Source organism: Mchenga conophoros, linkage group LG13 (genome assembly GCF_057382185.1).
Source record: "Mchenga conophoros isolate Kocher_MC1m ecotype Shallow Benthic linkage group LG13, M_conophoros_male_GT1.1, whole genome shotgun sequence".
NCBI lineage: Eukaryota > Metazoa > Chordata > Actinopteri > Cichliformes > Cichlidae > Mchenga > Mchenga conophoros.
In genome coordinates, this window is record NC_140538.1 from 20,651,568 (window position 1) to 20,679,331 (window position 27,764).

Genomic DNA, 27,764 nt, shown 5'->3' on the forward strand with positions numbered 1-27,764 from the left:
TTTGAGGTAGCGGATATGACGCATGTGTTGTGCAGCGGGTAGCTGGGTGTCGTCCGCAGTCTCCTTTGCTGTAGTTGGATGAATCAGTCGACGTTGACAGTCAATGGGATATGACAGTGCTTTTGTAGTACGCCGCTAACTTTAGCTAGACCGTTAGCTGGCTGTCAGGTCTTTAGGAGTGCGTTAGCCGAAAGAGAGAATTTCCAGTGCCAAGGCATTTTTGAACAAAGTTGTACAATTCGTCCGCCTTAATATCTTTATAAGATGACGCTGATGATGTTTTCGGCTAAAGGAAGCTAATTTAACTTAAGCTAGATGGCTAGCTACCGTGTCATCAACTTGTGAATGTTATAACTTAGTCACTGTGCGGGCCATAATAACCTTATTCATTGGAGAGTGTAGCTAACTAGCCGTTGTATTAGCCGGGTAGCATTACAGCGTGAAGTGAAAATCGAAACGAAGTTAAAGTAGTGCTAGTGAAGCTAGCTAGTTTTAACCCGTAGAATGAAAAAGACACAGCCTGACACATTGGATTTTATTCCTCAAAAAGACATCGTATACAACAAACTTCTGCCGTACGCGGACAGGCTAGACGCTGAATCCAATGATATTTTGAGTAAGATAAAAGGAAACTTGGGCCGAGCTGTTCAGCTTCGAGAGATATGGCCCGGTGTCCTGTTTTGGACGAGGAAACTTTCCACGTAAGTAACACTAATCTCTAATGTCCTAATGTAACAGTTGTTGCTCACTTGGTAATGTTTGCAACATTGAGCCTATTGAGAAGTAACGCAAACAACATATATTTTACCACTGTAACTCGTAAAGTGTAAAATGCGGTGTGTTTATTATATAATACGCCGAAGTGTTTTGTAGGAACTGTGCGCACACTGATCAGTCAAACCGAAAACTTAGATTTGTTTTGCGTGTTTTACGAAACACGGTCGTTTCCTCACGGCCTGCTGTGCTTAATTACTTATAAAACGCTACACAGCTTTGAATGCCCGGTAGCTACAGTCTGTCGGGCATCTGATTAGGGACGCTACGGGTTTCATAATCAGGCCAGTGTCAAATACACAACCTGACCCAGACAGAGCGGCACAGTAGTGGGTCATTTAATTGCTGTTCTGCAGCTGACATTTTTATTTTGAAGCAGCGAGTCAGATGACGGCTCACCAGATATCGCAAAATTTAAATTTTATGGTTTCCTGTCAAGCTGCCTCAAAGGCGGCCCTTGTGCATAACCACCTTTTGATATGCATTATAATAGTTTCAGATCATGTTTCAGTGGTCCACGTGGCTTTCTGTTGAATGTTTGTGCCAAGCTCTTCAGGTGAGGACATATATGGTCTTGCTTAACTCAGTACAGTGCATAAACATGACATTTAACATTTAACCCCCAGATTTCACCAGCAAAAAAATATTGTCGGTATGGATAGTTGATTACATTATGCTGTTTGATGTTGTTGTACGTGGTTGCAGGCCTGCTTTAATCCATTTCAGTCCCAAAAGCTGGCTCATTGCACTTTTCAGGAGTGACTCACTGCCGGATCAGGCAAACGGAAAGTTGACTGTTATGCTGACCCAGATTCGGTTTACCAGTATTTTTGCACTTAAAGATTGATTAAAAAAAACATTTTCATTTTAAATTGTCTACAAGCTTTATTCAAGTGTAGTATTTATTTTAAATATGACTTTTCTTAAATTATATTGATTATATTGATTACCAAGTTCATTACATTCCTGTGTCTTATGCATGTAAACACTTTTGACCTCTTATTATCTGTCCTGAAACTGGAGTCATTTTCCCACATTCTCTTCTCCTTAAGGTACATGAGACTGTATGGGCGCAAATTCAGCAAAGAAGACCATGTGCTGTTTATCAAGTTGCTCTACGAGCTAGTGATGATACCCAAACTGGAGATCAGCATGATGCAGGGCCTTGCTCGGCTTCTTATTAACCTCCTCAAGTAAGATTGGTTCCTGTCTGGTTTACTCAACAACTTGTACAGATGTGTTTTTGGTTTCTCCAAGAGTGAAGTTACATTTAAACATGCCGTATGCTCACCAGTGATGATTTGTCTGGTGAAGACTGCATGATCAGGTAGCTTTTGCGTGTTTCTCAATTTCTATACATATGTCATCTTCATCTTAACAGGAAACGAGAACTCCTGTCAAGGGAGGACCTTGAGTTGCCATGGAGACCGCTGTATGAGCTATACGACAGGATTCTTTTCTCAAAGACGGAGCATCTCGGCCTCAACTGGTTTCCCAAGTATGCCTGTGGTTTTAAGTTAAGCCTGCAAATGTTGTTATTAAAAAACAAAGAAATAAAAACAAATGAAAACTGTGCTTAAACTTAGAAATGAGGTATACTTTTTGGTTTAGCTGTTGAGTCAGATTTCACAAATTAGGTGGGATGTTTTTTTTAAAAGCAGCAGAAAATGTGCTTTAGGCAACATTTATTTCACGGTTAGTCTGAACTGCACATATGATAGTCAAATTGCACTGAACAGCTCCTTCACCTCTACATTGTTTTAAAATATGTGATGCAATCATCTTTATTAATCCTTCTTTGTAAAAAAAGCAACTATTTCCTATTCACAACCTCTTTAACACAGCACTTGACCAGCTATGTGGAGATTGGAGGAAGTCTGATTCCCTCCAACTCTCCTGCTATTTGTTAGCCAACTTTTTGTTGCAGTTTTTGTGTGCGCAGCAACGCTGTCTCAGAAAAAGAATGTCCTGAAATGTGCATTATCATATTTATTGTTTTAAAATGACTCATTTCTCATCTTTCTCTAAGTTGGCCAACTCTTCACTCTGCCTGCCAGTGACATTGTCAAATGGAAGGATGTCTTAAAAAGAAAAAAGCTTGCTCCGCGACAAGTCAAATTTTTACTTTTTTCATTTCATAACTTCAGTAGACTGTTTCCCTGGTGTTGACATCCATTTATTTATTCTTCTCAATTCAAATTAAAAGGGATCCCTTGTGATAGTTGCTGTTTAATTCAAATTATGGCCTGGTTATTTTCAAACAGACTCGGTTTGTTATACCTCAGGTGACAAGCTTGTCATGTTTTATACCACGTAATGTTTGTTTTTACCAGGAACTATAGCCGCTATGATTTTTACAGTTTAGCATGACTTTAGAGATTTTACAATGTTGGTCTGTCCTGTGCAAGACGTTCCTTGTGAAGTTCTTAGCAAGCAGTGCGAGGTGCTCTTTTAGGGTGCTATGGGAACATTGCTACTTTGCTAGCAAAATGCTTTCATATTGAGCCAATGTAAGCAAGCTGCTTTGGTTGGTCAGCTAATCCTTGTCCAGCCCATATTAATGCACACAAAAGATAATATGTTGTATAAGTTGCTGCACAAGTAATAGGCACTCTTGTGTGCTGAATGTTTTTTTTTATGCCTTTGTCTCCTTTTACATTCAGTTATCTACGGCCTCGTTCATCCTCTAAACACGTAATGATAAAATTGGTTCAGAGGTGGTAAGGATAAACATTTCTCTTTGTGTTTTTTGTTTTGTTTTGTTTTTACTTTGAATTCATCCTTTGAGACACCATGTTGCATGTGAAAGTAAAAACTGGACACCCCATATGCAGCTTGTGAGAGAAGGAAAAAAAAAAATCAGGAGTTAATCAATGTTAACATTTCACCCATATTGGAGACTGTCGCACTGCAGCTAACAAATTTTTGTATCATTCTACTCTTCCCGATAGCAACCATTAGCTCATATTAATAGATGATTCTTTTATTTAACATGTTTTCTTAAATGCTTCTAATCTTTCATGTTATGTTATGATGGCATCAGACTTTGATGACCATATTAAGATGTAGTACAGTTTACAGTATTTATGACACATTGTGAAGCATTCATTATGTTTTATGCTTGACTTTAGTTTCATTAACTCATAAGCTGTCTAGCTTTTTGTTGTTTTTCTTGTTACACATCCCCACTCTAACCTGTTTTGAAGTCCTTGGTTTACTGAGCAGCATTTTCAAGAGTCTAGACGTTTAGGAGCCCAAGTTCTTATAATTTTGTTTTTAAAACTATAAACATTTTTTCTAGTATTTGTAGGTTATATAGCGTGGTCCTTACCACAGAGTGCGCTCACTCACATTTTTCTGCTGTTGGATTTGCATATTTTGGGGTTTTTAGCTGGTGTGTTGTGGGCTTACAGTGTAAACAGTAGATCAGTAGGTTGCAGTTTGGCTTGCACAGCATCACTCATAAATGCGGCTATCGATTAAGAATTAAATCTGTCAGCTACAGCTATCTAAAGACTCGAGTGATGCAAAGACGGATAACAAGCTGTTGAGTGGTATTTTTCAACCAGGCATGGTTTGACTTTGCATGTCAGTAAATAGATGGGATTGTAGAAAGGAGCCTAAGAACTCTGGTTATATCACTCTCTGTCATTCAGTCTTTATGTAAAGGTAATCAAGTCAGGAGTTTTTAATTATTATTTTTTAAACTAGTGGAAAATTCGTAAACTACGCTAATGTATCATATTTGTAACTCTGTTATGTAAGAGTTATGGTGGTGTCAGTTAGAAACAGATTAACATGTACATCTTTATTTTGGCTTGAACCCAGTTAGTAAGCTCAGACAGTACAGGTAACATTTACTCTGCTTGTATTGTCACTATACACCGACCTGTAAACTTTCCTTTTTCACAGCACGTTAGTCAGATGTGTCAAGAAGTTTCTGTGTGCATGCAATTAAACTGAGATTGCACTGATGTGAAAGCTGATTAACTGTAACCAACATCAGTCTTTTACTGACAGCCTAATAAAAAACTTTTCACTCCTTTTTTCATTACAGCTCTGTGGAAAGCGTGTTGAAAACACTTGTGAAAAGCTGCAGACCGTAAGTACACCTTAATATATCAATTCATGAATGTCCTCATTTTACCTTGTCTTTGGATTCAGGAGTTTAATAGTACTGCAGATGTTTGGTTTAATAACTGCGTGTCAGTCAGAGAATCTCTTGTTTATATGCATATTGCGTTTCTTAACCCTTTATTTAAAAGTTGGGCAAAGAAGCTCTATGTTGTCATTTTATTATTGCAAAGCTTCAGGTTCACCAAAATAGTACACTTGCAGGTATCTTAGGTGAGCACTAGGATTCGTCCTTAAGTTTGCACTTAGGCAGATAATCCTATTATCTTATCTAATTCTGTCTTGTGTGAGAGTTTCCTCTTAGTGTGAGAAGCGAGAATGATTTGTGGTTTGCTGCTGAGACGCTGTGGATCAGCACTGAGGGAGAGGGAAGGACACTTGGTTTTGTTTTATTAATTTATTTTCCCCCAGGATCACCAGTGAATACAAAATCACAGAGATGGCTAGGTGACCTGAAATAACCTGCAGAGTTTAAATAAACGCAAAACAGACCATGAAAATCCTCTCGGGTCTTTGACCCCTGTGGAACCGTAGGATTTATCCTAATAGCTAAAAATGTGCCAGGTGTATGACTTGTAATCTCCCATCTGTGGGACATTGTGCTCTAACACTGGAATTTCAGTAGCTGCTGCTTGTGTGTACTTGAGTCACTTGTCTGTAATGTGAGCACAAACATGGCAGATGATGTCAACGAATAGATACTCAAATGAAGATAATGGTTCACAGTTGAATGCTTTTGCTCTGAAGCCATATAAAGTCTTATTCGGTACTCTAATGGTATTCTGAATAGTTAGAATAATGAGGAAATAAAATTTATATTGATTTATTTTTCACATGTAAGCATATTGCTCTCATGTAAAGAAAAAAAAATATTGAATGCAGGATTTTTTTTCCCTGGCAGTATTTTTACAACGTGATATTTTCTGTTTTAATGAAGAAAAGTACTTTGTGTGCTTCTACAAATGGCAGTATTGCTACAGAAAACCCCCAGAAAACAAAACAAAGAGTTTGCCTGGATTTCCCAAATTACCAGTTCGGCCCCTGTACTCTTAAATTTGATTTTCTGATCGATAATTCAGAGAATACTTTGACCATTTCAGGCAGAATTTGTGATAAATGGTCACCCTTACATGCAAAAATGACTCCTTAAAGTTGCTGTAATGTGCATTGTCAGTATCAAATCGTGTGACTTGACCACACCTATGAATGTTTAATTCTCTTCTCCGCTGTTCCCAAGAGTAGCCTGTGTATCTGTGTTTGTGTGGTTATCATCAATCTGCTCCTGTCCTGTCTGGATTTGTATTAGCAAAAATGAATGAGAGGCAAATGTCTGAACCTTACTACAGATTAGAATTCTTTTCTTACATTACAACGTAATAAAATGTATTCAGCAATTAGAAATAAGAAATCATATTCAGCATCAGGCAAACTGTTATTTATAATGTTGATAATTTCATAATAGATGCATCTGAATTCGCTTAAGTAGAATCAGCAGTGTTGAAGGTTATTATTATCAATCAATCAATCAATCAATCAATCAAAATTTATTTATATAGCACATATTAAAACAACAGTGTTGACCATAGTGCTTCACAGTCAATAAAAACATGAGACAGTTAAAACAAACAATAAAAGAGGACAACAAACAATAGGTAACAACGCAACAAGCTAAAACAGCCAACTACACAGAATCAAAAGCCAAAGTAAAAAAATAAGTTTTAAGACGTAATTTAAAAGACTGGATAGACTCGGCAGTGCGAATATGAACGGGGAGGTTATTCCAGAGTCTGGGTGCCACGGATGCAAAGGCCCGGTCGCCTCTCGACTTCATTCGAGTCCTAGGTTGTGCTAGGAGCCTGTGGTTGGACGATCTAAGTGCTCTGTTGGGATTGTATGAATGGAGTAAATCAGAAAGATAACTGGGCGCTAAATTATTCAAAATATTAAAAGTGAACAAAGGAATTTTAAAATCTATACGATATTTAACAGGGAGCCAATGTAATTTGGCTAAAATTGGAGTTATGTGTTCATGAATTCTCGTACCTGTTAAAAGACGCGCAGCTGCATTTTGAATTAACTGGAGCCGGCAAAGAGAGGAGTGTTGGAGGCCCGAGTAGAGGGAGTTACAGTAGTCCAATCTGGATGTAATAAATGCGTGGATAAGCTTTTCAAGGTCCTTTAAAGGAAGGAACGGCTTTCTTTGGAAATCTGACGCAACTGGTAAAAGCTGTTTTTTACCACAGTGGACACCTGTTTCTCGAGTTTAAAAGAGCCATCCAGGAACACTCCGAGGTTTCTTACAGTGGACGAAAGATGGCTAGCGAGAGGGCCTAGGGCATCAGCTAACTGGTCTAGTGGAGTGTGACTACCAAAGACTATGATTTCGGTCTTATTCTCGTTCAATGTAAGAAAATGATGTGATAACCAAATTTTAACTTCATGCAAACAGTTGAACAGAGGTTGCAAAGAAGCAGTCTCATTGGATTTCAAAGGTAAATAAATCTGGATATCATCGGCATAACAGTGAAAGGAGATGTTGTATTTACTAAAAAATTATCCCAAGGGCAACATGTACAAAGAGAAAAGAGCAGGACCGAGCACGGACCCTTGAGGCACACCACAATAAATAGGGGCAGAAGCCGAGGAGTGTTGCCCAATAGCAACAGAGAACGACCTCTCTGAGAGATAGGATTTAAACCAAGATAAAACCGTACCTTTGAGACCAACAACATGTTCCTACTTAGTCTAGTCTTAAGTAATTCTGACCCAGGCTTTGTTTCATTGCTGGTTTTAAGTACTCCTTAGAAGTTGTCAGTCTCCAAACCTGATGTACACGTTCAGGTTGTCCATCTTTGAACCACACTTTAAGCTCCTTTGAAGGTTGAGATGTTTCATCTGTTCATATACAGTGACTGGCCATTTTATTAGGTACAACTGTGACTGGCCGAAAACTGAAAATGTAAAAGTTTGTTGGTTCTAGTTGAACTTGTTGTGTTTTTGGATTACATATTAAACATTTCTCCAATAAAGTGGATGGTAGTGTATTTTTATGAGCAATCATGTAAATGTTGGTGGTATTGTCACCATGTGTATATAATAATAATAAAATAAAAAAATAAAAAAAGCAAAACTCTGATTTTGTTTCTCTCTCTACCTTTGTGCAGGTACTTTTCAGAGGCGGCTACTCAGGAGATGCTGGATGAGTGGAGACCACTCCTTTGTCCCTTTGATGTCACCATGCAACGAGCAATCAGCTACTTTGAGCTCTTTCTACCAACAACTCTGCCTCCAGATCTGCATCACAGGGGCTTCAAGTATGAAACCTCTTTTATTCTCTTACATGTACACTGCTATTCAAAGTTTGATGCGACATCAAAGAGAAAGTAATCAAAAATGAGCTATGATATTTAGCAGTATGTCTACACAGGCCTACACAGTCATGTGTTCCAGTGGCAGATTGTGTTACGTAATTCAATTTAAAAAACGTCACCAGTTACGCTGGCAGTCCTTGTGTTGATAAGGAAAGATTTGCACTCTTCTTTCAACTTTAGCTGCTTGACTTTATGAAGAATCAGCCTTTGTATGTGAGGGGAGGAAAAAAGCTTTTCTTCTGAATAAAGAAGAGATGAATGGAAAGACAGAGTCAGCCTTCTGCAAAAGTAGAGGGTCCCGATACAGATGTCATGACTGCCACTCAGAACTGGCAGGCATAATGGAATAAGTGACTGTGATATGCAAGGGGCGTTTCCCATAGTGAGACATAGAAACAAGTGCTATAAAAGAGAACAGAGGCACAGTTTTTTTTCTATCCTAACCAACTGCAGTGAGACATATCGACTCTTTTTTAATACTCTGTATTTTTAATGCTTGTTTAAAAAGGATTTTTTTTTCAGTTCATTACTATATTAGCCATGTCCTGTCCTTGCACATTATTTTTATTATTATTATAATAAATGATAAATCTCATTGAGATTTAGAACTTTTTTTTAAGCATATGTGTACAAAAACAAAAATTAATACGATAAAAGCGCACATTATAGATGCAAATGAAGAAAAACATGTTAAAGAGTAGTTTCAGTTAGGCAAACCTTTAAAATGTTTCAGTGAAATCAGAATCCAGTTTAATTAAAGAAGTGTAAAGATTTTTCACCAGCAGTAACCATTACTGACTATTATCCTGACTTTTAATTAACAATGTTTAAGAGTGCTGAGGAGATGCCATCTGTTCGTCTAAAGCGTGCTGCACTTCTACCAGGGCAATAAAATATCCTTGAACATACTATTAAATTAATGTTTTAATTTATATTAGGAAAATTTATCATTCATGCACAGCATAAGTTTGGGCAGCCTGAAGCAAGATAATAACGCTAATGAGCTTTACTAAAGCTTTAGCTTTAGCAAAGAAGTAAAACTTTGTTTTTGCATACACCAGCTATAACACCATCAAGATGTCAACCTTCTGTTTCATGGGTACTGAGTAGCTTTTACTGCATTATTGCCCCTTATACACAGCATTAAACGCTGTTTGGTTCGGCAGTATTCTTTAGTGCCCTTTTACTTGTAAAGCCTTGTTTTGTCTTAATTAAAACAGTGGACTCCTTTAAATGAAGAAATGTTGGTTAACATAAACTATGTAAGTCAAAAGAAGACCTGGAAAACTGAGGATTAAATTGCTCATTTGCTAATCAGAGAGACAAAGTAGGACTGCAAATAGATCAGCAGAAAGTGACTGTAATATTGTAACTAGTGGTGGGAGTGATCTCCTGAGGTTTGTGTGACAGCCACAGATAAAAGGATGATGATCCACATGTTTAATTTGGCAAAGATTTTACACCAGACGCCCTTCCTGGTGCAATCCTCATCATTTATCCGGGCTTGGGAGCACTAGGAGTACTCCAGCACTAGGAGTACACAGATTTGTGGTGCTGGGTTTCATAAAAGGAAAAACGGAGTCCACTTAAGTTAGCTCCCTCTGAATTCAGATGTCAGTTGGTCAAGAGCTGAAAAACTGTCTGATACAACAGGGACAATGATCTAAAGAAGGCCTAAAAATCCACCAGGAACTCTTGTCAGAGCCACATATTAAAGCTTTTGGCCTTCACAGCCTCTTGACTTAAAAATATTTGAAACGGTGGGGTAGATCTCAAACTTGCTGTGTGCTTAAACTCTGACATCTTCAAAGAGGAGCAGTTACTAAGTGCAAACTCATGGGTGCTTCTAACTGCTACAATAATATTTTCGGTAAATAAATGGTTAATTCATTCTGTCTTTGCCATGGGGAGTTATGTTACTTTTGCTGTTTCCAACATTTGTGAATTGACATAAATGTATATTTTTAAACCTGTAATCAAATTTAATTTGAACAGCTGTGCAGTAGATTGACTGACCCAAACATGGAAATGAGTTTTAAATTATTAATGCTCACCAAATTACAAAGCTCTTTGTAGGACAGTTATAAATAATTCAAGATTATAGAGTTAGAAGATAAAACACTACCCTACATTGTTTTCTGCTTATAGTAAGGGATTCACATCATGTTTAACCAGTGCTCCTCTCCCTCTGCCTGAAGCATACTTTCATTGGTCGGTTAAATGTCACACGTGTGTTATGAACTTGAAAGATTTATTTCCTGATTTTGCTTTTCTGACAGGTTGTGGTTCGACGAGTTGGTCAGCTTATGGGTATCTGTGCAAAATCTTCCGAGCTGGGAAGTTGTAAGTGGATGAATGTATAATTTTTTTTTTTCCATATGTACAACATTTTTTTTTTTTTTTTTTTTAACCTTTCTTATTTAACATGTCGTCATACGTCTTTGCAGCATCTGGTTAATCTCTTTGCCCGCTTGGCCAATGACAACATTGGCTACATTGACTGGGACCCTTATATTCCTAAGGTTTGTTGCTCCTTCCCACTGCACATTACACAACTTAGCACTTGCTTGTTTTTGAGGATTTTGGCACATGCTCCTATGTTCTCTGGGTTTGTATGTCATGTCTATTGCTGGTTATCAAGCAAACAAACTATCAGGTTTCTTTGTTGAGCTTGCTTTCCTTCTTGCATCATGTTTGCGTATTTCCCCGAAGTGATACCAGTATCTGTCACAGATAAACATTCAAAGAACTTGTCAATATCCAGGTAAACACACAAACAATATCCCTGCTAATTTTGTTTGTCACATTGCAGATTTTCACAAGAATTTTGAGGAGCTTGAATCTTCCTGTTGGGACCAGTCAGATGATTGTACCACGATACGTCACCAATGCCTACGACATCAGCCATGTGGTGCTTTGGGTGTCAGCCCTCCTGGTTAGTTTGTAGACCATAAATCATATTATGTTACAATATACCATATAATTTACTGCATTTACTGTACAGTTTGCAATTAGGCATATGTGATATTCTCAGTGATATTCACTGTACCAATTTCAGGGAGGACCCAGCAAGCAAGCTCAAGCTCAGCTCAGTGGCCTTTTCAACAGTATTACATCCTTCTTTCACCCGTCAAATCATGGCCGGTGGTTGGTGAGTCATTTCTTCGTACTTTTGGATGACTGGAACTAAACAAACCATAAATGTAGACTAGCTCATTATATCAACGGCTCAAACTAGCTTGTAAATGGAGAATATAAAAATATATAATATATTTTATATATATAAATAAACTACTGCTACAGTTAAAAACCTTTTAGTAATGAAATATTAAGAGTTGTGCTCTCAAATTGAGAAACTCTCCTTCGTTAGAACTTAGTTCAGCTTAGTTTAGTATAAATAGCAACAAAAAATAACCCCACAACATTTTGCTCGGCTCAGATTGGTACATGCAAATACACGACACCATGTTTTTATAACTGAAACCTTGTTACTACAAACTACCTGGTGGCACACATGGACCACTAAATACAGAAATCTGTCCCAGTAAACGACCTAAGCTTGCAGAACTTTTGTGTTTACATTCTGCCACACACTAACTTAAATTACTAGTTCAATTCAGAGTCTGCAAACTCCATACTTTTTGTATTATTTTACCATTGATGGTAATGCAGGATAAGAAAAAATCCACATTTTCAATACAGACAGTCTGAAAGTGTGTTGAACTGTTGATGGTTAAAAACAAATTAAGACATTCTTTAACTTCTTGTCTTAATAAGTGAGTTAAAGCTGTTGTATAACATCTATCATACTAAATCAAAAGAAATCTTGAGTCATGTTGTTTTGATTTCCTTCAGTGAGTGTGATTACATCACTCATCCAGCTTGGTCCAACTATAATTCCAGCGTCAAATTAACAGGGACAGGGGGAATAGTTGCATATCTTTTTCCAGGAAGCCCCCTGAATCTTTTTATGGATTATGTCAGACTCTAGTTCAGAAATAACAGCAGGACACGTGAATGAGATAGCTGTGATACTATTAAAGGTCACTGGCACCCGGGTCACATGCCTTTCTGTTTTGAGGATCCTGTCTTTAATCACGGCAGGTAGCAACATGTCCTGGTACACAAACCTTTGTTTTGTTTAGGGCATGAGTATGTGTATTTAAGGGTGCTGATTGCATAGATGTGAGATGTTGTTTTATTACACGTAAACACTGTTTTGCAATCAACTAAAAAAAGAGTAGCAGCGTGAATCAGCTGACGATCTGGTGGGATGGGAGACCGAGAGTTGAAAAGTTTGACAATCACATGACTGTACTTTGTTGTTGTTGTTGTTTTTGTGAAATTTCACTTATACTCTTCTGATTTTTATGGACCTGAGCTCATGTACAAACATATAAAAGTGTTTTAGTATTATATTGTATATAACATATAAGATGGAAAAATCATAATGGCAGCATTGCTGTGAGCCAAAAAGCTATCATGATCAATAAATCCTCAGCTGGTATGTTCATGATGTCATCTTCTAACAGCACCTTCTACCTTTCAATTTGTCCAGAGTACATGGAAGCCCCCCAGTGTCATCTCTTTGTCATGCATCTATCTTTCTCCCCCTCTGTTTGCATGCGCAGATGAAGCTCATGAAACTGCTCCAACGTCTCCCAGCCAGCGTGGTTCGGCGGCTTCACCGAGAGCGCTATAAAAAGCCCACATGGCTTACACCAATACCAGACAGTCACAAGCTGACAGAGGAGGATATCACAGACTTTGTGGAGAGTATGATGCAGCCAGTTCTGCTGGCCATGTTTAGCAAGACGGGCAGTCTCGATGCAGCCCAGGCCCTGCAGAACTTAGCGTTAATGAGGCCCGAGTTGGTCATCCCCCCTGTGCTAGAGAAGTAAGTTTGTACTGAAGTAGAGAATCCAAAACGAAAATTTGGCCCTGATTGTGCTTCAGAGTAATCTATTAAATAAAAATAGACTACATTTTGTGATGAAAACAAAAGACTGATTGTTCCCTCGCTTTGCCACAGAACATACCCTGCTTTAGAGACTCTAACAGAGCCCCACCAGCTGACTGCTACTTTGAGCTGCATGATTGGTGTGGCACGGAGCCTAGTGTCAGGTGGGCAGCGCTTTCCTGAGGGGCCCACTCACATGCTACCCCTGCTCATGAGGGCTCTGCCTGGCGTCGACCCAAATGACTTCAGCAAGTGCATGGTGGGCACCACTGATGTTCATCTCTGTTATTGCTGAACTTCCTAAAACTGACACAAACTTCATTCGTGTTCCTACAGATCACATTCCAGTTTATTGCTACGTTTGTGACTCTTGTGCCTTTGGTGGACTGTTCGTCTGCCCTGCATGAACGAACAGACTTGACAGAGGTGAATTTCTGTTTTGTTTTTTTTCTCCATCTTTCTGCATTTAAATCAAAAGTGTTACATCATCCTTACGTATGACTTCTGTTCCTTTTTTTTGGCACCTTTAAGGTGGAGAGAGAGTTGTGCTCAGCCTCAGCTGAATTCGAAGACTTTGTGCTTCAGTTCATGGACCGGTATGTGCAACATTAATACAAAACTGTCTACATTAAAGGAGAGAAACTGTTCAGCAGCAGTACAATTCTCCATTGTTGGGTCATAGTTCCCATTCGGTATTCTTGTAGTCAAAATTTAGTTTCATATCATGGCAGAGGAAGTTAAAATGAGTGTGGTAACAAATTAGAAAAATTATTTTCCTCTTTTCTTAACAAATAACTAGATATACTTACTCTTTATAACTGATTTATCTATATACACCAGGAGTATTTTCTATATTCAGTATCTATTTAAACATTTTTTTTCTTTTTTCTCATTTTCCCCTGCATAGATGCTTTGCCCTGATAGACAGCAGCACTCTGGAACAGACCCGAGAGGAAACAGAAACTGAGAAAATGACTCATCTGGAGAGCCTGGTAGAGCTCGGACTGTCTTCAACCTTTAGCACCATCCTCACACAGTGCTCCCTGGACATCTTCAAGGTTAAGACTCAGTCTCGTCTTTTCATGCTGTTACTTGTACATAAACAGTACTATAGAAAAGTCTAATATTGAACAAAATGCTTTCTAAATAATGACGTGAGTGTGAGATGTCTGAGAGCATGTTTTGGGTCATTGTCAAGTTGGATAATGGATTTTGGGGCATTGTTTGGTGAATAAGAATTCAGTCATTTATAGTGAATTGAGGTTTGCGTTTACCTCAACTGCAAGAAGGCAACAAGTATTTGTTTTAAAAGCATATTTATATTTGATTTAAAACTATGATTGATCAAATTTCTGGAAGAAAGATGCCCCTATATCTCCTATTAAAGTTGATGCATTATACTCAGCCCATCCTATAATTATTTCAAATTAAATACCTTCTCTGATTTGAGTTCAGAGGCATCCTTTGTTTGTTTTGTTTTTCTTAGTTTTTAATTGAGCTTTTATTGTGAAGCATTTACAAGCTTACCACGTACAACAACATCTGGATGGGAAGGATGACATAGTGACGAGGATCTGAATGAATGAATTAAGCAGCCTTATTTTGTCAGTTTGGCCCACTTAAATGTACCTGGCATGTTATTTGGAAATATCTAAGTATATAACAAAATATAGCAATGCAAGTTTGTCTTGCTTTAAACCAACACATTTTTATCCAGGGGCTTCTTTTTATGCTCCTTAGAAGGTAAGCTGAGGGCCAGCTGTCATATGTTATAGTTAACTACACCCTAGACATCATCTGAGAGGTGGCTGATATCTGACTTATTAACTGATTCTTGCTATTAAACAATGACAGTGACTGATGTTAGTGGGCAATAGCAAATCTTTGAAGCTTTGCTCAGGGCTGAATCTTCAAAGACGGTTTAATTATGGCTTTAAGTTTCGTTACTTTCATTTTCCTCAAAGGTGAGGGGAAGAAAAAAAAATCATCATTCAGCTAATGGAGGCATTGTTGTTTAGAACATTGATATCTGCCCCAGAAATTCACTATTGGTGCATCTCTGCTTCTAATTGACTGTTTTGGTATCTTTTATTATTAATGAAAATATGTTACGTGTTTTTACAGTATTTATACATATGAACACATTTGTCACTTTGTTTTAATAGGTGGCTCTAGAAAAGGTGTTCAACTTTGCAACCACGAACATCTTTGAGACTCGTGTAGCCGGCAGAATGGTTGCTGACATGTGTAGAGCTGCAGCTAAGGTAAATATCATTCACTCAAACTCCTCGTGGAGCTCCTTAATTTATGTTTCATTTTCATTCTGCTTCTGTTTTCAGTGTCACCCTGCAGAGTCACTCAAGGTGTTTGTACCACACTGCTGCAATGCAATAAATCAAATTGCTGTCAGTAAGTAATGCTCACACAGGAATAGCCATATGTAGTTGATATTTCCAAATACCTGAATCTGGTTTTCCCTCCCTGAATTGATATTATTTACCTGATGCACCCCCCCCCCCCCCCCCCTTTTTTTTTTTTTTGAACAGATGAGGAAGTGTTGAATGAAGAGGAGCTTGACAAGGAATTTCTGTGGAATCTCCAGCTGCTCTCTGAGGTGAATTGACTTCTTTATAATTCCAGTTAACTTATCTGTTTGCCAATTCCTTACTTAAATAATTCTTTGCCTTAACATTTATTTTACCTTCTTGCTGTTTGCACCTGCAGGTGTCTCGTGTGGATGGCGATAAGATCCTGCCCTATCGCTCTGAGCTGGTTCAGATTTTGCAGTTGACACTCCACCTCAAGTGTAAACAGGGCTACACTCTGGCTTGCAACCTGCTGCACCACATTCTTCGCTCAACAGCCCTCATCTACCCCACAGAGTACTGCAGTGTGCCAGGAGGTTTCCATCAACCAACTGGTGACTACCTACCCATTAAGGTACAAATACCAAATATGCTTTATATATAATACACATTAGTCTTTTTGTCAAGTGCATTTACTGTCAGAAACTGGCTTCAAAGACTACTACTATACTCAACCATTGAGTCAAGGTCAAAATCAGGCACTAGCAATTAGAGACATTTGTCCTTTAACCAGATAAGTCTTAGTGAAGCAATGACCTGGTTTGATTAATTGTCTACTACTTTGTTTAGTCCTTTGATCCTATTAAGTCTCTTCCTCTGTAGAGGCAGGGGTAGTAGATCGTTTGGCTGGATTAGTGTCTTGGACCATAGAGGAAATAAAATGACTCTTATGTGGTTACCAAGTTAAGAGCAGTTGTCAAGTGAAATGTGCTGTGTGCATCTGTTTTAACCAGTAATAAAGAAATCACATACTGATGTCAGCTTTTCTGTTTATCCACTAAACACACAATTAGGGATATCAGTTTTTGGGTCAGTCAGTCTTCTAAAGAATGATTAGATGTTGGTTTTTTTTTTTTTGTTTTTTTTAACTATTAGTAGTGAACATCCAAGAAATAAAAGAAGATTTAATGTATGTAAATTAAAGTTTTTTTTTCCTTGAAAAATTAATTTTTTTTGTCTTTAGACCAAAGTTGCATTTGCAAATAGCACCTTAAGTTGTTGTAGCTACACATGGCCCAAACCAGAATAGAAAATATGAAATTCCTGTGATTTATCTTTCTTAATATAATGATGGTAGTGTATGTATATATGTCTCTATGTACCTTATGTCCTCCTTTACAGGTATACCAATCTCACATGACCATCATCACATATAGAGCAAATATTAAATTCGATATTTTGACTTTTTCATGTTCATCATTCCCCCGCTGATGCATGTTAACCTTACGTAACTTAAATGTCATCAATATTTGTATCTGCAGCAGAATTTTCTTGATAAAGCACCGCAGGGCCATAGGGTGGGTTTTTGTTAGATTAAATAATAACTTGTTTGATGTTAATGTCGTGCAGGACTGGGGTCGACCTGGGGACTTGTGGAATTTGGAAATCCAGTGGCATGTACCCAGTGTTGAGGAGATCTCGTTAGCGTTTTATTTACTGGACCTTATTCTTCAGCCTGAACTTCAGCGCCTTAAGAGATTTGCAGAAGGCGAACAGGACATGAGCAGGTAAGGAACTGCTCTGCTGCCAGAGGTCACTAGCTGTAAACTGCATTTTTTTTTTTTTTTGTTTATTTTGGTGGATTCTGTTTGTGATAGATTTGTGTTTGTTAATTTGTACTTTCAGAGATGATGTCCTACAGAGCCTCACCATTGTTCAGCACTGTCTCCTAGGAGCCGGGGGTCTGATGCCTCCACTGAAAGGAGAGCCTATCCCTGAGCTGTAATTGCTTTGATATGATCAAGAAAACCAGATAAACACATCAGTGATAGTCAATAAAATACAGGGGATACAGGGATCAGAGAAATCCTCACTTTATCTGCTTAATTTTAAATGTTAAACAGTTCTGTTTTTTTGTTTTTGTTTTTTTTCTCCCAGGGTTCATAGCATGGTGAATCTAGATGAGACCACCCTCTATACAGGAATGGAGTATGGTGTGTTAATCTCTTCTTAAGACCTATCGGAAGAAGTTTTTTTTCTTCTCACATTAGATATAAATTAAAGGGTTTGTTGAAATATAAACTTACACTGTATTATTATCTCGACCCACAGATAAGTCCAGAGAGAACTACAGAGATGCTATCTGTAGTGTGATGAAACAGCTGCTACGTACGTTTTCACCCACTTATACCCCCTCGTAGGCTTGTGATCCCTCTTTATTCTACAGCGACATCCATAACTTCACTGTTCCGCCATCAGACTTCTGTTTTGTCTTCCTGCAGAATATATCCTGGAGCACTCAGAGGATGACACAAAGTCTCTTTTCTCCATCATCAAGGTGGGCAGCCAGTAAAGTAACAGCCAAAATAGAAAATACTTGCATTATATCTGTTTGGAAAGCCACAGTGCAGCATGTCTGAGTTGTTAGGTGTGGGATAATGTGTGGGCATCGACTATCATGGTTCCTGTCTCGCCGAACACAAATCAGTATTTTTGTCTGTGACGTTTTAGATTATCAGCGACCTTTTACACTTCAAAGGTTCTCACAAGCACGAGTTTGACTCCCGCTGGAAGAGTTTCAACCTTGTGAAGAAATCAATGGAGAACAGAGTAAGACTGCTCTTGTATATTTGTACTGCTGTTATCCTGGAAGAAGTCATAAAAAAAAAGCACATTTTCAAAAGTTACAGAAGATGCACTAGTGACTGTAGTGACCTCACCCTTTGCATTTACAGCTTCATGGCAGAAAGCAACACATCAGAGCTCTTTTAATAGACAGGGTCATGCTTCAGCATGAAGTAAGTCATTCATAGAGTAACGGCATTGTAGGTTAGCTTTGGCGTTTTTGCATTTCTGACTTTGATTTTGTCCTTATCAGCTGCGAAAGCTGACGGTGGAAGGATGTCAGTACAGGAGCATTCACCAGGAACTGATGAGAGATCTGTTGAGGCTTTCCACAAGCACCTACAGTCAAGTGAGTTCTGCACGGCACCCTTCAGGAAAAGCATAGTTTACATTTTGTTAATACATTGCCAGTGTGATTTACTAGCTTACTAAGATTTGAGTAGTGTTTTGTAAATGATTAATAATTGAGACTTGTTGCCTTCCAGGTACGCAGCAAAGCTCAGAATGTGTTGTTCACTGCACTGGGAACCTACAATTTCTGCTGCAGAGACCTCATCCCCCATGTCCTCGAGTTTCTCAACCCAGACAACAGCGCTGTTACTCAGCAGCAATTCAAAGTATGGCAGTCAGCTTTGCACTAAAAATTCTTGAACAGTTATTTATATTTGTAGATTTATTTTAATACTGTATCTGTATTTCTCCAGGGTGCCTTGTACTGTCTTCTGGGGAATCACAGCGGCGTGTGCCTGGCCAATCTGCATGATTGGGAGTGTATTGCTCTGACGTGGCCTGCCATCGTACGGTCTGGCCTCAGCTCAGCCATGTCTCTGGAGAAGCCCTCAATTGTGCGGCTCTTTGACGATCTTGCAGACAAAATCCATCGGCAGTATGAGACCATCGGCATTGACTTCTCTGTGAGTTGAGTGTTAAGAATGCTTTCAAAAGTGAATCATGAAATGAGGTATTTGCCTTCATATAGTGGTAAAAGCACAATAGCTCAAAAGTTCCCATCTTGAACACAGATCAGATCTTTTACAAAAATGTGTTATATTTATGTTTGGGAAAAAATGCAAAAGGTTAGAGTTATATGATTAACATAGGCTTAAAGTGCTGACTCTTAGCTTTTAGTTGGAAAACTGACCAAACCATTGAGGAATTCCATCCATTTTAAACACACTTTCATATTTTCAGAGCTCAAACTTAATTGGGCAAATTAACATACTGATGACATTTTTACATTTTTGTCAAGAATCTTCGTGGGCAGTGACTTCCTGATATGTGACACAAGGGCCCCACTAAAAAAAGAGGCTCTTCTTCCTTTTTATGCTTTGCCAGGCCTTTCACTTCATTTTCAGTGCAGCATGTGAAATGCACTTCAGTTGCGCTGAGATCAGGTGACTGACTCGAATGTTACAGAACATGCCACGTCCTTACCTTTAAAAGTCCTAAGTTGCTTTTGCAGCATGCTTTGGATCTATTTGCACTGTAAGGCACTGTCCAATCAACTTTGCTCCATTTGGCTGAATCTAAGCACAATGTATATATCTCAAGTCTGTTTCTGTCTTTTTTCACATAATTATTAATTGGAAGTTATACATATCGTGCCCTTCCCATGATGAGCTATTCCAAGTCTTCTCAATACAGTCTTGTTATTATAGTTCCGGTTGAGCTTAGGTTTCTCTTTTCAAAGAATGCTGTTCCAGAGCTGGTCTAGCCTTTTTAAGCTGTTTCTAATCTATCTAATCTGCCCTTTGTGTTCTTGAGACTGATTGCTCCATGTGAGAAGAAAGAACCTTTCAATTTGCTCTAATGAAGTCTGGATTCTTGGACTGTATATCCTGACAAGAATTTTCTTTATCATGGGAATAATCTGGCAGACATCAAAAACAATGATGATCTGTGGTCATCTGAGTCTTTTTACGTGTACTGGTTCCCACTTATGTATCTGGTGAATTTGTTTTGTATTTAATGTAGCATGGTGCACTTGAATTTGGCTATACGTTTTGGGTTCACAGCAACAATTTTCCAATGCAGATGCCAGTCATAGCCTCAGAACTTTTCATAAAACTTTTAACTGAATTGTTCAATCCCATGTAATTCCTCAACAGTTACTGGTTCAACCCCATCAGAAGCTGCACTTTAAGCCCTTTTTAATGACACAATAACTTTAACATGGTTTGGTAGTCGAAGGAATTAGAAGTTTTAATTTAACAAACAGTAAAAGACACTGAAAGTTTCATGATGAGGTCTAATTGAACTAGATCAGAAGGTCTCCAAAAGTTGATTCTGTTCATCTGGACGTAGCGTTTTGCGGGAGAATCGTTTCGTCACTCATCCAAGATCAGATCAGAAGGCAAAACTCTGAAATAAACGCACATGTTGAATTTGTCCATGCATTGGAGGAGTTTTGAACTACACTGACCTTACAAAGGTCTCACTTAAATTTAAAAGCTTGTCTGGTAAAACAATTGTGATAATAATTAATTACTTACTGTTTGTCGTCATTATGAGGCTGACTCCAACACAGTCATTATGCATACCAAAGACAAGAGCTTTTATCTGATGTTAGTCTGAGTTTACGGATTACTCCCTCCTTATGGGGAGTAATCCGTAAACGTGTCCTTTACACGTTCGGACAAAATATTTTTATAATTATATATAAATTGTGTTTTATCCTTTTCCATGCTGTTAGATCCCCGGTGAGTGCTGTGATGTGGCTAAACAGATTATGACTACTGGGAATCCTTTACCTAAGGAAGATGTTCCCTCTGAGGAAGAAGTAGCACAAGGTCTAAAGAGACAGGAGCTCAAGAACTCAGAGTCTGTCGGGTAAGTTTTACATCAACAAAAAGATGAAGATGACCATATCAACATCCTTGCAGTTGAACACGTGAGCAGCAACATAAACTTCTGAACACTGGTGTAACCTTTCTATTAAAATGCTGTTTTAATCTGCATTCACCCTTACTGTAAGCATCATAGGTTTGACAACAAAATGCATGTAAATAATTACATTCTACATTTTTGTAGGAGATACAAGCAGCTCATTGGCGATCTTCTGGACTCTCTCAGCAACGGGAACTCGTGGGTTTTTTTTAATGCACATACCATATATTTGTGCCAGTGTTTACTTATGACAGCCTCTCACTGTAGTTTTGTTTCTCATTCCAGACCTTGGAAGTTTGAACACATTGCAATAGGCTTCCTTTCTTTGCTACTGAGAGATGACCACCAACTCCCTCCAGCTGCTGTTTTGTTCTTTGTGAAAAGCCTCAACCATGAATCTCTCTATGTCCGTAAGGTGCGGCATACACGCGTAGGAACAGAGCTGTGATTTCTTTTCTTTTCCCAGCAGCATATAGATGTAGTACAGCCATTGCTATAAGGAGTTTGCTTGAAGTGTCACATTTTGTCCTTTAGGTGGCGATATCAGCTGTGGCTGGCATCATGAAACAAATAAAGAGGGCGCATAAGAAAGTCCCTGTGAGCCCCTTGGAGCTCTGTAAGCATATGTTTTTGTTTATCCCCCACTACTGTTTTTGTGTATTCTTACTGTTTCTAAAGGTCATCTCAAAATCTGGATTTTATCTTTGATAGGTGGCTTGAAACAGCTTAGTGGCACTGTAGCAGGGGATCGCACAGACAACCAGTGGCTTCAGTATAACAGCAGTACCCTTCCACGCACACAGGTGGACTGGGATCAGTGTGTGTTTGTGGAGAAAACCCATTGGGGATACTACTGCTGGCCAAGGTTATGATTTTATAATGCCTGCATTTCTTTGTGTTTTCCTTATGTGACTCTTTAGCTTTCATTCATTCATTTCTTTTGCTATCTGCTGCTTTAGCAAGAGATTCTCTTCCACACTTCTTCTTTTCTAACTTTGTAATTGTTCTCCAGAAACCTGATGATGTATGCGCCACAGGAGGAGCAGCCCACGCAAAACCTGGCCAGAGAGGAAATGACAGAGGTGCATACAAACAAGCCTGGGAAAAATATAACACACACAGTGGTGTGAAATCATGGTAACTGCAAGTGCAAAACTTTTCTTTTCCGCTCTTCTTGACAGTGGGAACAGATCATCTTTGACCATTTCTCAGACCCAGTGTTCATTAACCAGTTCATTGAGTTTCTCTCACTTGAAGACCGTAAGGGCAAAGACAAGTTCAGCCCACGCAGATTCTGCTTGTTTAAGGTGAGGTAGTAGATTCAAAACCAAGGGGAAAAAACAGCTGAAGTGAATAAATGCAACTAATTTGCCTTCTCTTTTTCGCCTAGGGATTGTTCCGTAATTTTTCCGATGACTTTTTGCCTCTGTTTCGGCCACATATGGAACGTCTAGTGGCAGACTCCCACGAGAGCAAGCAGCGTTGTGTTGCGGAGATCATCTCTGGACTGATCAGAGGCAGCAAGCACTGGAGCTTCTCAAAGGTACAGCTCCAAAACAAGATGATCCTCATCATTCAGGTCTACAGACTTTCTGTATTTATCAAGCTATAACTTTGGGGAAATCCACATGTGGAGATTTTTTTGTTATTGGCATTAAACTACGTGTGGAGGCCATTTAAGTGATCGCACCATCACCACTCTTATTGTGGTTGTTTAGGTTAGTTATACTGTGTTAACATTGTCCTTGGTCATTCCATTTCTTCAACAGGTCGAGAGCCTTTGGGAGCTGTTGTGCCCATTGCTCCGCACTGCCCTGTCAAACATCACAGTAGAAACGTATGCAGACTGGGGTACATGCATCGCTACAGCCTGTGTAAGCCTTGTGTTCATTATTTTCTATCCTTCCACCTCCGTCAGTCATCGTACCATCCAAGTGATTGTTGTTTCTCACGCTGACAGGAGAGCAGAGATCCACGCAAGCTTCACTGGTTGTTTGAGATGCTAATGGAGTCCCCAGTCAATGGAGAGGGAGGCTCTTTTGTCGATGCCTGGTGAGTAAAAAGTTACATCTTTGAGGAGATGCTGATGCCGTTGTCGGTGGGACTTAACAATCTGACACTTGTAATGGTTTTTCTTTTCAGTCGTCTATACGTGCTCCAGGGTGGTCTAGCTCAGCAGGAGTGGAGGGTACCTGAGCTACTCCACAGGTTGCTGCAATACCTGGAGCCCAAGCTCACCCAGGTTTACAAGAATGTACGCGAGCGCATTGGCAGGTGAGACGCTTTTCGCACCCAGATTAAGCTTAAATGTGTCATCAAGTTATTATAAATTCGTTTGTATATCGTTTTTCTTTCATCCTCCCTCTCTACTTTTCTATCCTTCCAGCGTGCTCACGTATATCTTCATGATTGATGTCAACTTGCCATACACTCAGCCCACCACCTCCCCACGCATCTCGGACTTCACGGAGAGAATTCTGTTGCAGCTGAAACCTTTAAATGAGGGCGATGAGGAAATCCAGAACCACGTGATTGAGGAGAATGAGGTGGGAGTGCAGGATGAGAGGACTCAAGCAATCAAGTTACTCAAAACAGGTGGGTGGTTGATCTGTTGTCACTAACCAAATCAGTTTCTTTGTGAGACACACTCGACTGTGGCATTTATGAAATGATTCGTCCTGTGAATTTCTGCAGTGCTAAAGTGGCTGATTGCGAGTGCTGGTCGCTCCTTCTCCACTGCTGTTTCAGAACAACTGCAGCTGCTTCCCCTGCTCTTCAAGGTGAAATACTCACATTCAGTCTTAGCTTAGCTACCTTCGTCACTACCACCTTCAAGTTTTCTTTTTGTTGTGTTGTATACACTATAACATTTAACCCGTTGCTGTCGTGTTTCAGATTGCGCCGGTTGAAAATGATGACAGTTATGATGAATTAAAGAGGGATGCAAAGACCTGCCTGTCTCTGATGTCTCAGGGACTCCTCTACACAGAGCAAATCCCCATGGTCCTCAGTGTCCTACAGGAGGTAGGTCACCTGGCCGATGTGGCTGTCGCTCAGCTTTTTACCTGCATCACATAACACTGGGGTTTTCACTGATTATCACTGATCATAAAAGAAAGGTTCAGTGGGAAAGACAAAAGAATCAAAGGCATCTGATTATACTTAAATTTCTTTGACATTATGTAATCCTTTATCTGTCCATGCCTGGTATACTGTATTCATCATTGTTCCAATAAAAGGATTGCAAAGACAAACATGCTTATTGTGTACACCTGAAGTATGTTGCTGATGTGAGGCTGGCTCTGTTGCTGTGTGTTACAGATTGCTGGCAGCAGCTCCTGGCACGCTCGCTACACAGTGCTCACATACCTCCAGATAATGGTTTTTTACAACCTGTTCACATTCATGAGTGACCAGAAGGCAGTGAATGATGTGCGGGCGCTGGTGATAAAGCTGCTGGAGGACGAGCAGCTTGAGGTAACTTGAAATGTAAAGATGAATGCAGAAACATGTACCTGGAGTGGCATGAGCAGGAGCTTGGAACCTAGCTTGAAGATAAAGAAACATGTGACTCTCGGATTATGTAACACTCGCCAAGCAACTGGCCACTATGTGCTTGTTTATGCTAGCAGGCACTCGCACTGTCTTTCAGCTTCACTGTAGTGATTCAGCGCGCTCCTCGTGGCTCTCTACCCTCTTCCCCCTTCCAGTCCTTTAGCTGTTGCCATGGAAACCACAGGCTGCAGTAATCTGTTGCTATGGAGATAACGTTTCGGATTGAACGAGAGTGAAAGGGAGAAGGATGGAGTAGAGACAAAGAAGAAGTGGGGGATGGAATTTTTGTTTGGCCACTTAAAGTCCCCTGAGCCTAATTTATCGGCCTTAGTGATGCAATACGTTTGTCTTGTTGTATTTAAAGATGCCTGTCCACTGAAAAACACCGGTCTAAGACTGAGAACTCCATTGAGAATAGAGCTAAAACAACATGCTACGAAGCATTTGGCTCCCATTATAGAAAAGCACTGAGTCCCCAGCTGGCTGTTTAAGTCCAGGTAGCCGGTGTATTTCCTAATGGGCCACCCTGCTTCTGACCCCGATACTGCAGCTATGGCATGCCTGGTACCGTACAGTAGTCATCGAGGTGCCAGAGCTCATGTGTCAGTACATAAATGTACTTATGCTGTGCCAACATCGTTTTGGGTGGAAATATGAATTTGAACCAGTGTTGTTTGAATATGAAATTCTTAAAAAGCATTCATTCTTTGATGGAGTCACATGCCTCTGGGAGCACCAGTAATGATTAACACACAGGGGTCCAGGCATTATCATAATTGGATGATGAGTCTTAAGCCTTTTAAATGCATCAGTCGGTGGCCAGTTACCAGATGCAATCCTAACCCATTACCTATGAGCAAACGTCAGCTTTTTAATCTGTTACCTCAGTTGGATTGTTTTGTGTCTTGTAATTGGTGTTATGTCCATCTCATTTTCGGCCTTTGTTTTCTAGGTAAGAGAAATGGCCGCCACTACACTCAGTGGCTTCCTTCAGTGCAATTTCCTGTCCATGGATGCCCCAATGCAGGCACATTTTGAGGCTCTCTGCAAGACTCGCTTGCCTAAGAAGAGGAAGAGAGATCTTGGCTCTATAGTGGACACCATCCCATCGGCTGGTAAGGAACTTGCTAAGAGTTACCTACCAACCAAAGATTGTGTGGGTTTTTTTCAGTGTCATTTGAATTTGAATGGAATTGCTACTCTTGTGTGTTTGCAGACCTGGTGCGCCGCCATGCTGGTGTTCTCGGGTTGAGCGCTTGCATTCTTTCTAGCCCATATGACGTCCCCACCTGGATGCCCCAGCTGCTGATGGACCTGAGTGCTCACCTCAATGACACACAACCCATTGAAGTATGTGTGGTCAGCGATTAATCGCCATTTATTATGGCATATCCAAAAGCTAACCATCACTTCTGTGGCGTCTCCTTTTAGATGACTGTAAAGAAAACCCTGTCAAACTTCCGACGGACACACCACGACAACTGGCAGCAGCATAAGCAGCAGTTCACAGATGACCAGCTGCTCGTCCTCACTGACCTGCTGGTCTCTCCCTGTTATTATGCCTAAAACCTGGTAAAGAATTATTTTACACTGTTGCCAAGTCATTACTGTCCCTGACTGTATTGTCTTCATTTTAACTAACTTTTTACATTTAATCTTTTTTTGTGTTTCATTGGAAACAGTTTGGAACAGCTCCAGTCTGTGCAGACATCAGCCTACATTGGGGAGAGGACCTGAGTGATTGACTGAGATAATACACAACATCCCAGCAGCATCAGATGAAGAGTGGCACTCAGAAGGATTAAAATGTTGTGTATTTATGTATTTAGCTCATTTGCATTTCTACTATACTTAATATTTAAGGATCCATCATAGCAGGGATGAATGGCCTGCAGTTTGTAACATTACTGTACAGATTTTTTTTCTTTTTCTTTTGTGGTTTGCGTGCATGTCCACGTATGTGTGCGCGCGTGTGTGTGTGTGAAGGTTGATGGATGCTTGAAGACATCAGCCGGTGTCCCACACATTTCTCAGGATTATATCCCAAGTATCAGCTCTGAGCCAACACATTGTCCAGTGTAGGACATACTCTATCTTCCAGCAGTGAAGTGTTTGGTGCAAGCCAGAGAGAACTGAACAATGGTCTCTTTAGTTTAGACTTACAACTTGCAACACACAATGTTTGTGTGGTTGTTTGATCTATATGTGGTTATATGCATCGTGTATGTGTATATCATGGTATAGCAAATATGCACAAACATTTATTTATTTACCTTTTTTTTTTTTTTTTTTTTTTTTTGAAGTGCTACGTTTTCATTATTGTATTTTTTCTTTTCATAGAGAGTATATCTGAAATTAAGTAGATGGCTGAGCTGTGGGCAGCGGAGCCTGTTGTCAACTACTCCTGCAAAGATAGGGAGAGCACAAACTCCCCGCTGCTGTGCTGTGTGGATTGGAGCACAGTGAGATCACTCTTTGACGTGTCTCTGTGCACGAAAAAGAAAAACTGCCTGTCTATAATTATAACCCTTTCCTTTTTATCACAGGTACTATTTACTTTTTAACATAAAGTAATGACTTTGGTTTGCAGTATGGTTTCCCCTGATGACTTAAAATCAGCATTGAAGCCTTTAGTACCTCACTAACTAGAGTAGTGCCAAAACTGCAGTGAGTTTTCTTTCCCTTCTGTTTTTTTTTTCTTTTTTCTCCTTGCTTTTTTTTTTTTTTTTTTAGATATACTGTTTGCTTAATTAAAGACAATAAAATGAAAAAATGTTTTTAACAAAAATCTGCATATGAGCGTTTTCTTTTTTGTCACATTTTTATTGGGATATTATATCAGATACTGGACCAAAATTAAAAAAAAAAAAAAAAAAAAATCAAAGTGTGCAGCATTAGCTTCAGTGTTGATATTTTTAGAACTAGTTTGTTCCA

The 27,764-nt window shown here is 39.4% G+C and overlaps 1 protein-coding gene across 2 annotated transcripts; it reads left to right on the forward strand.

The window, feature by feature from the left end:
- On the forward strand, window positions 1-27,618 carry psme4a (proteasome activator subunit 4a). 2 transcript variants are annotated; one of them, XM_085297131.1, is made up of 48 exons: window positions 1-701; window positions 1,827-1,967; window positions 2,156-2,272; window positions 3,438-3,494; window positions 4,832-4,876; window positions 8,073-8,222; window positions 10,559-10,622; window positions 10,727-10,801; window positions 11,092-11,214; window positions 11,338-11,430; window positions 12,911-13,176; window positions 13,312-13,498; window positions 13,576-13,665; window positions 13,771-13,835; window positions 14,147-14,297; window positions 15,405-15,503; window positions 15,579-15,648; window positions 15,786-15,853; window positions 15,964-16,179; window positions 17,175-17,332; window positions 17,451-17,546; window positions 17,703-17,758; window positions 17,877-17,933; window positions 18,047-18,102; window positions 18,276-18,374; window positions 18,500-18,562; window positions 18,643-18,738; window positions 18,875-19,006; window positions 19,094-19,303; window positions 21,082-21,218; window positions 21,420-21,473; window positions 21,561-21,690; window positions 21,810-21,891; window positions 21,987-22,140; window positions 22,288-22,357; window positions 22,457-22,582; window positions 22,666-22,818; window positions 23,045-23,149; window positions 23,236-23,327; window positions 23,418-23,549; window positions 23,662-23,870; window positions 23,970-24,055; window positions 24,171-24,299; window positions 24,597-24,752; window positions 25,783-25,945; window positions 26,047-26,180; window positions 26,262-26,402; window positions 26,513-27,618. In XM_085297131.1, exons 1-47 carry the CDS (start codon window positions 505-507, stop codon window positions 26,394-26,396), a joined length of 5,544 nt encoding a protein of 1,847 aa, XP_085153257.1. In that variant the 5' UTR covers window positions 1-504; the 3' UTR covers window positions 26,397-26,402; window positions 26,513-27,618. The 2 variants fall into 2 exon arrangements, with proteins under 2 accessions (XP_085153257.1, XP_085153258.1); XM_085297132.1 differs by lacking the exon at window positions 3,438-3,494 and having other exon boundaries at window positions 2-701.
- Window positions 27,619-27,764: the final 146 nt, after the last annotated feature.

What these genes read in the sequence shown, in the direction of transcription:
- psme4a (XM_085297131.1), top strand. Translation starts at nt 505, where the DNA reads ATGAAAAAGACACAGCCTGACACATTGGATTTTATTCCTCAAAAAGAC. An exon ending in ATGACTTCAGCAAGTGCATG is followed by an intron (nt 13,499 to 13,575) that starts GTGGGCACCACT and finishes GTGTTCCTACAG; the next exon opens with ATCACATTCCAGTTTATTGC. An exon ending in TTACTCAGCAGCAATTCAAA is followed by an intron (nt 19,007 to 19,093) that starts GTATGGCAGTCA and finishes GTATTTCTCCAG; the next exon opens with GGTGCCTTGTACTGTCTTCT.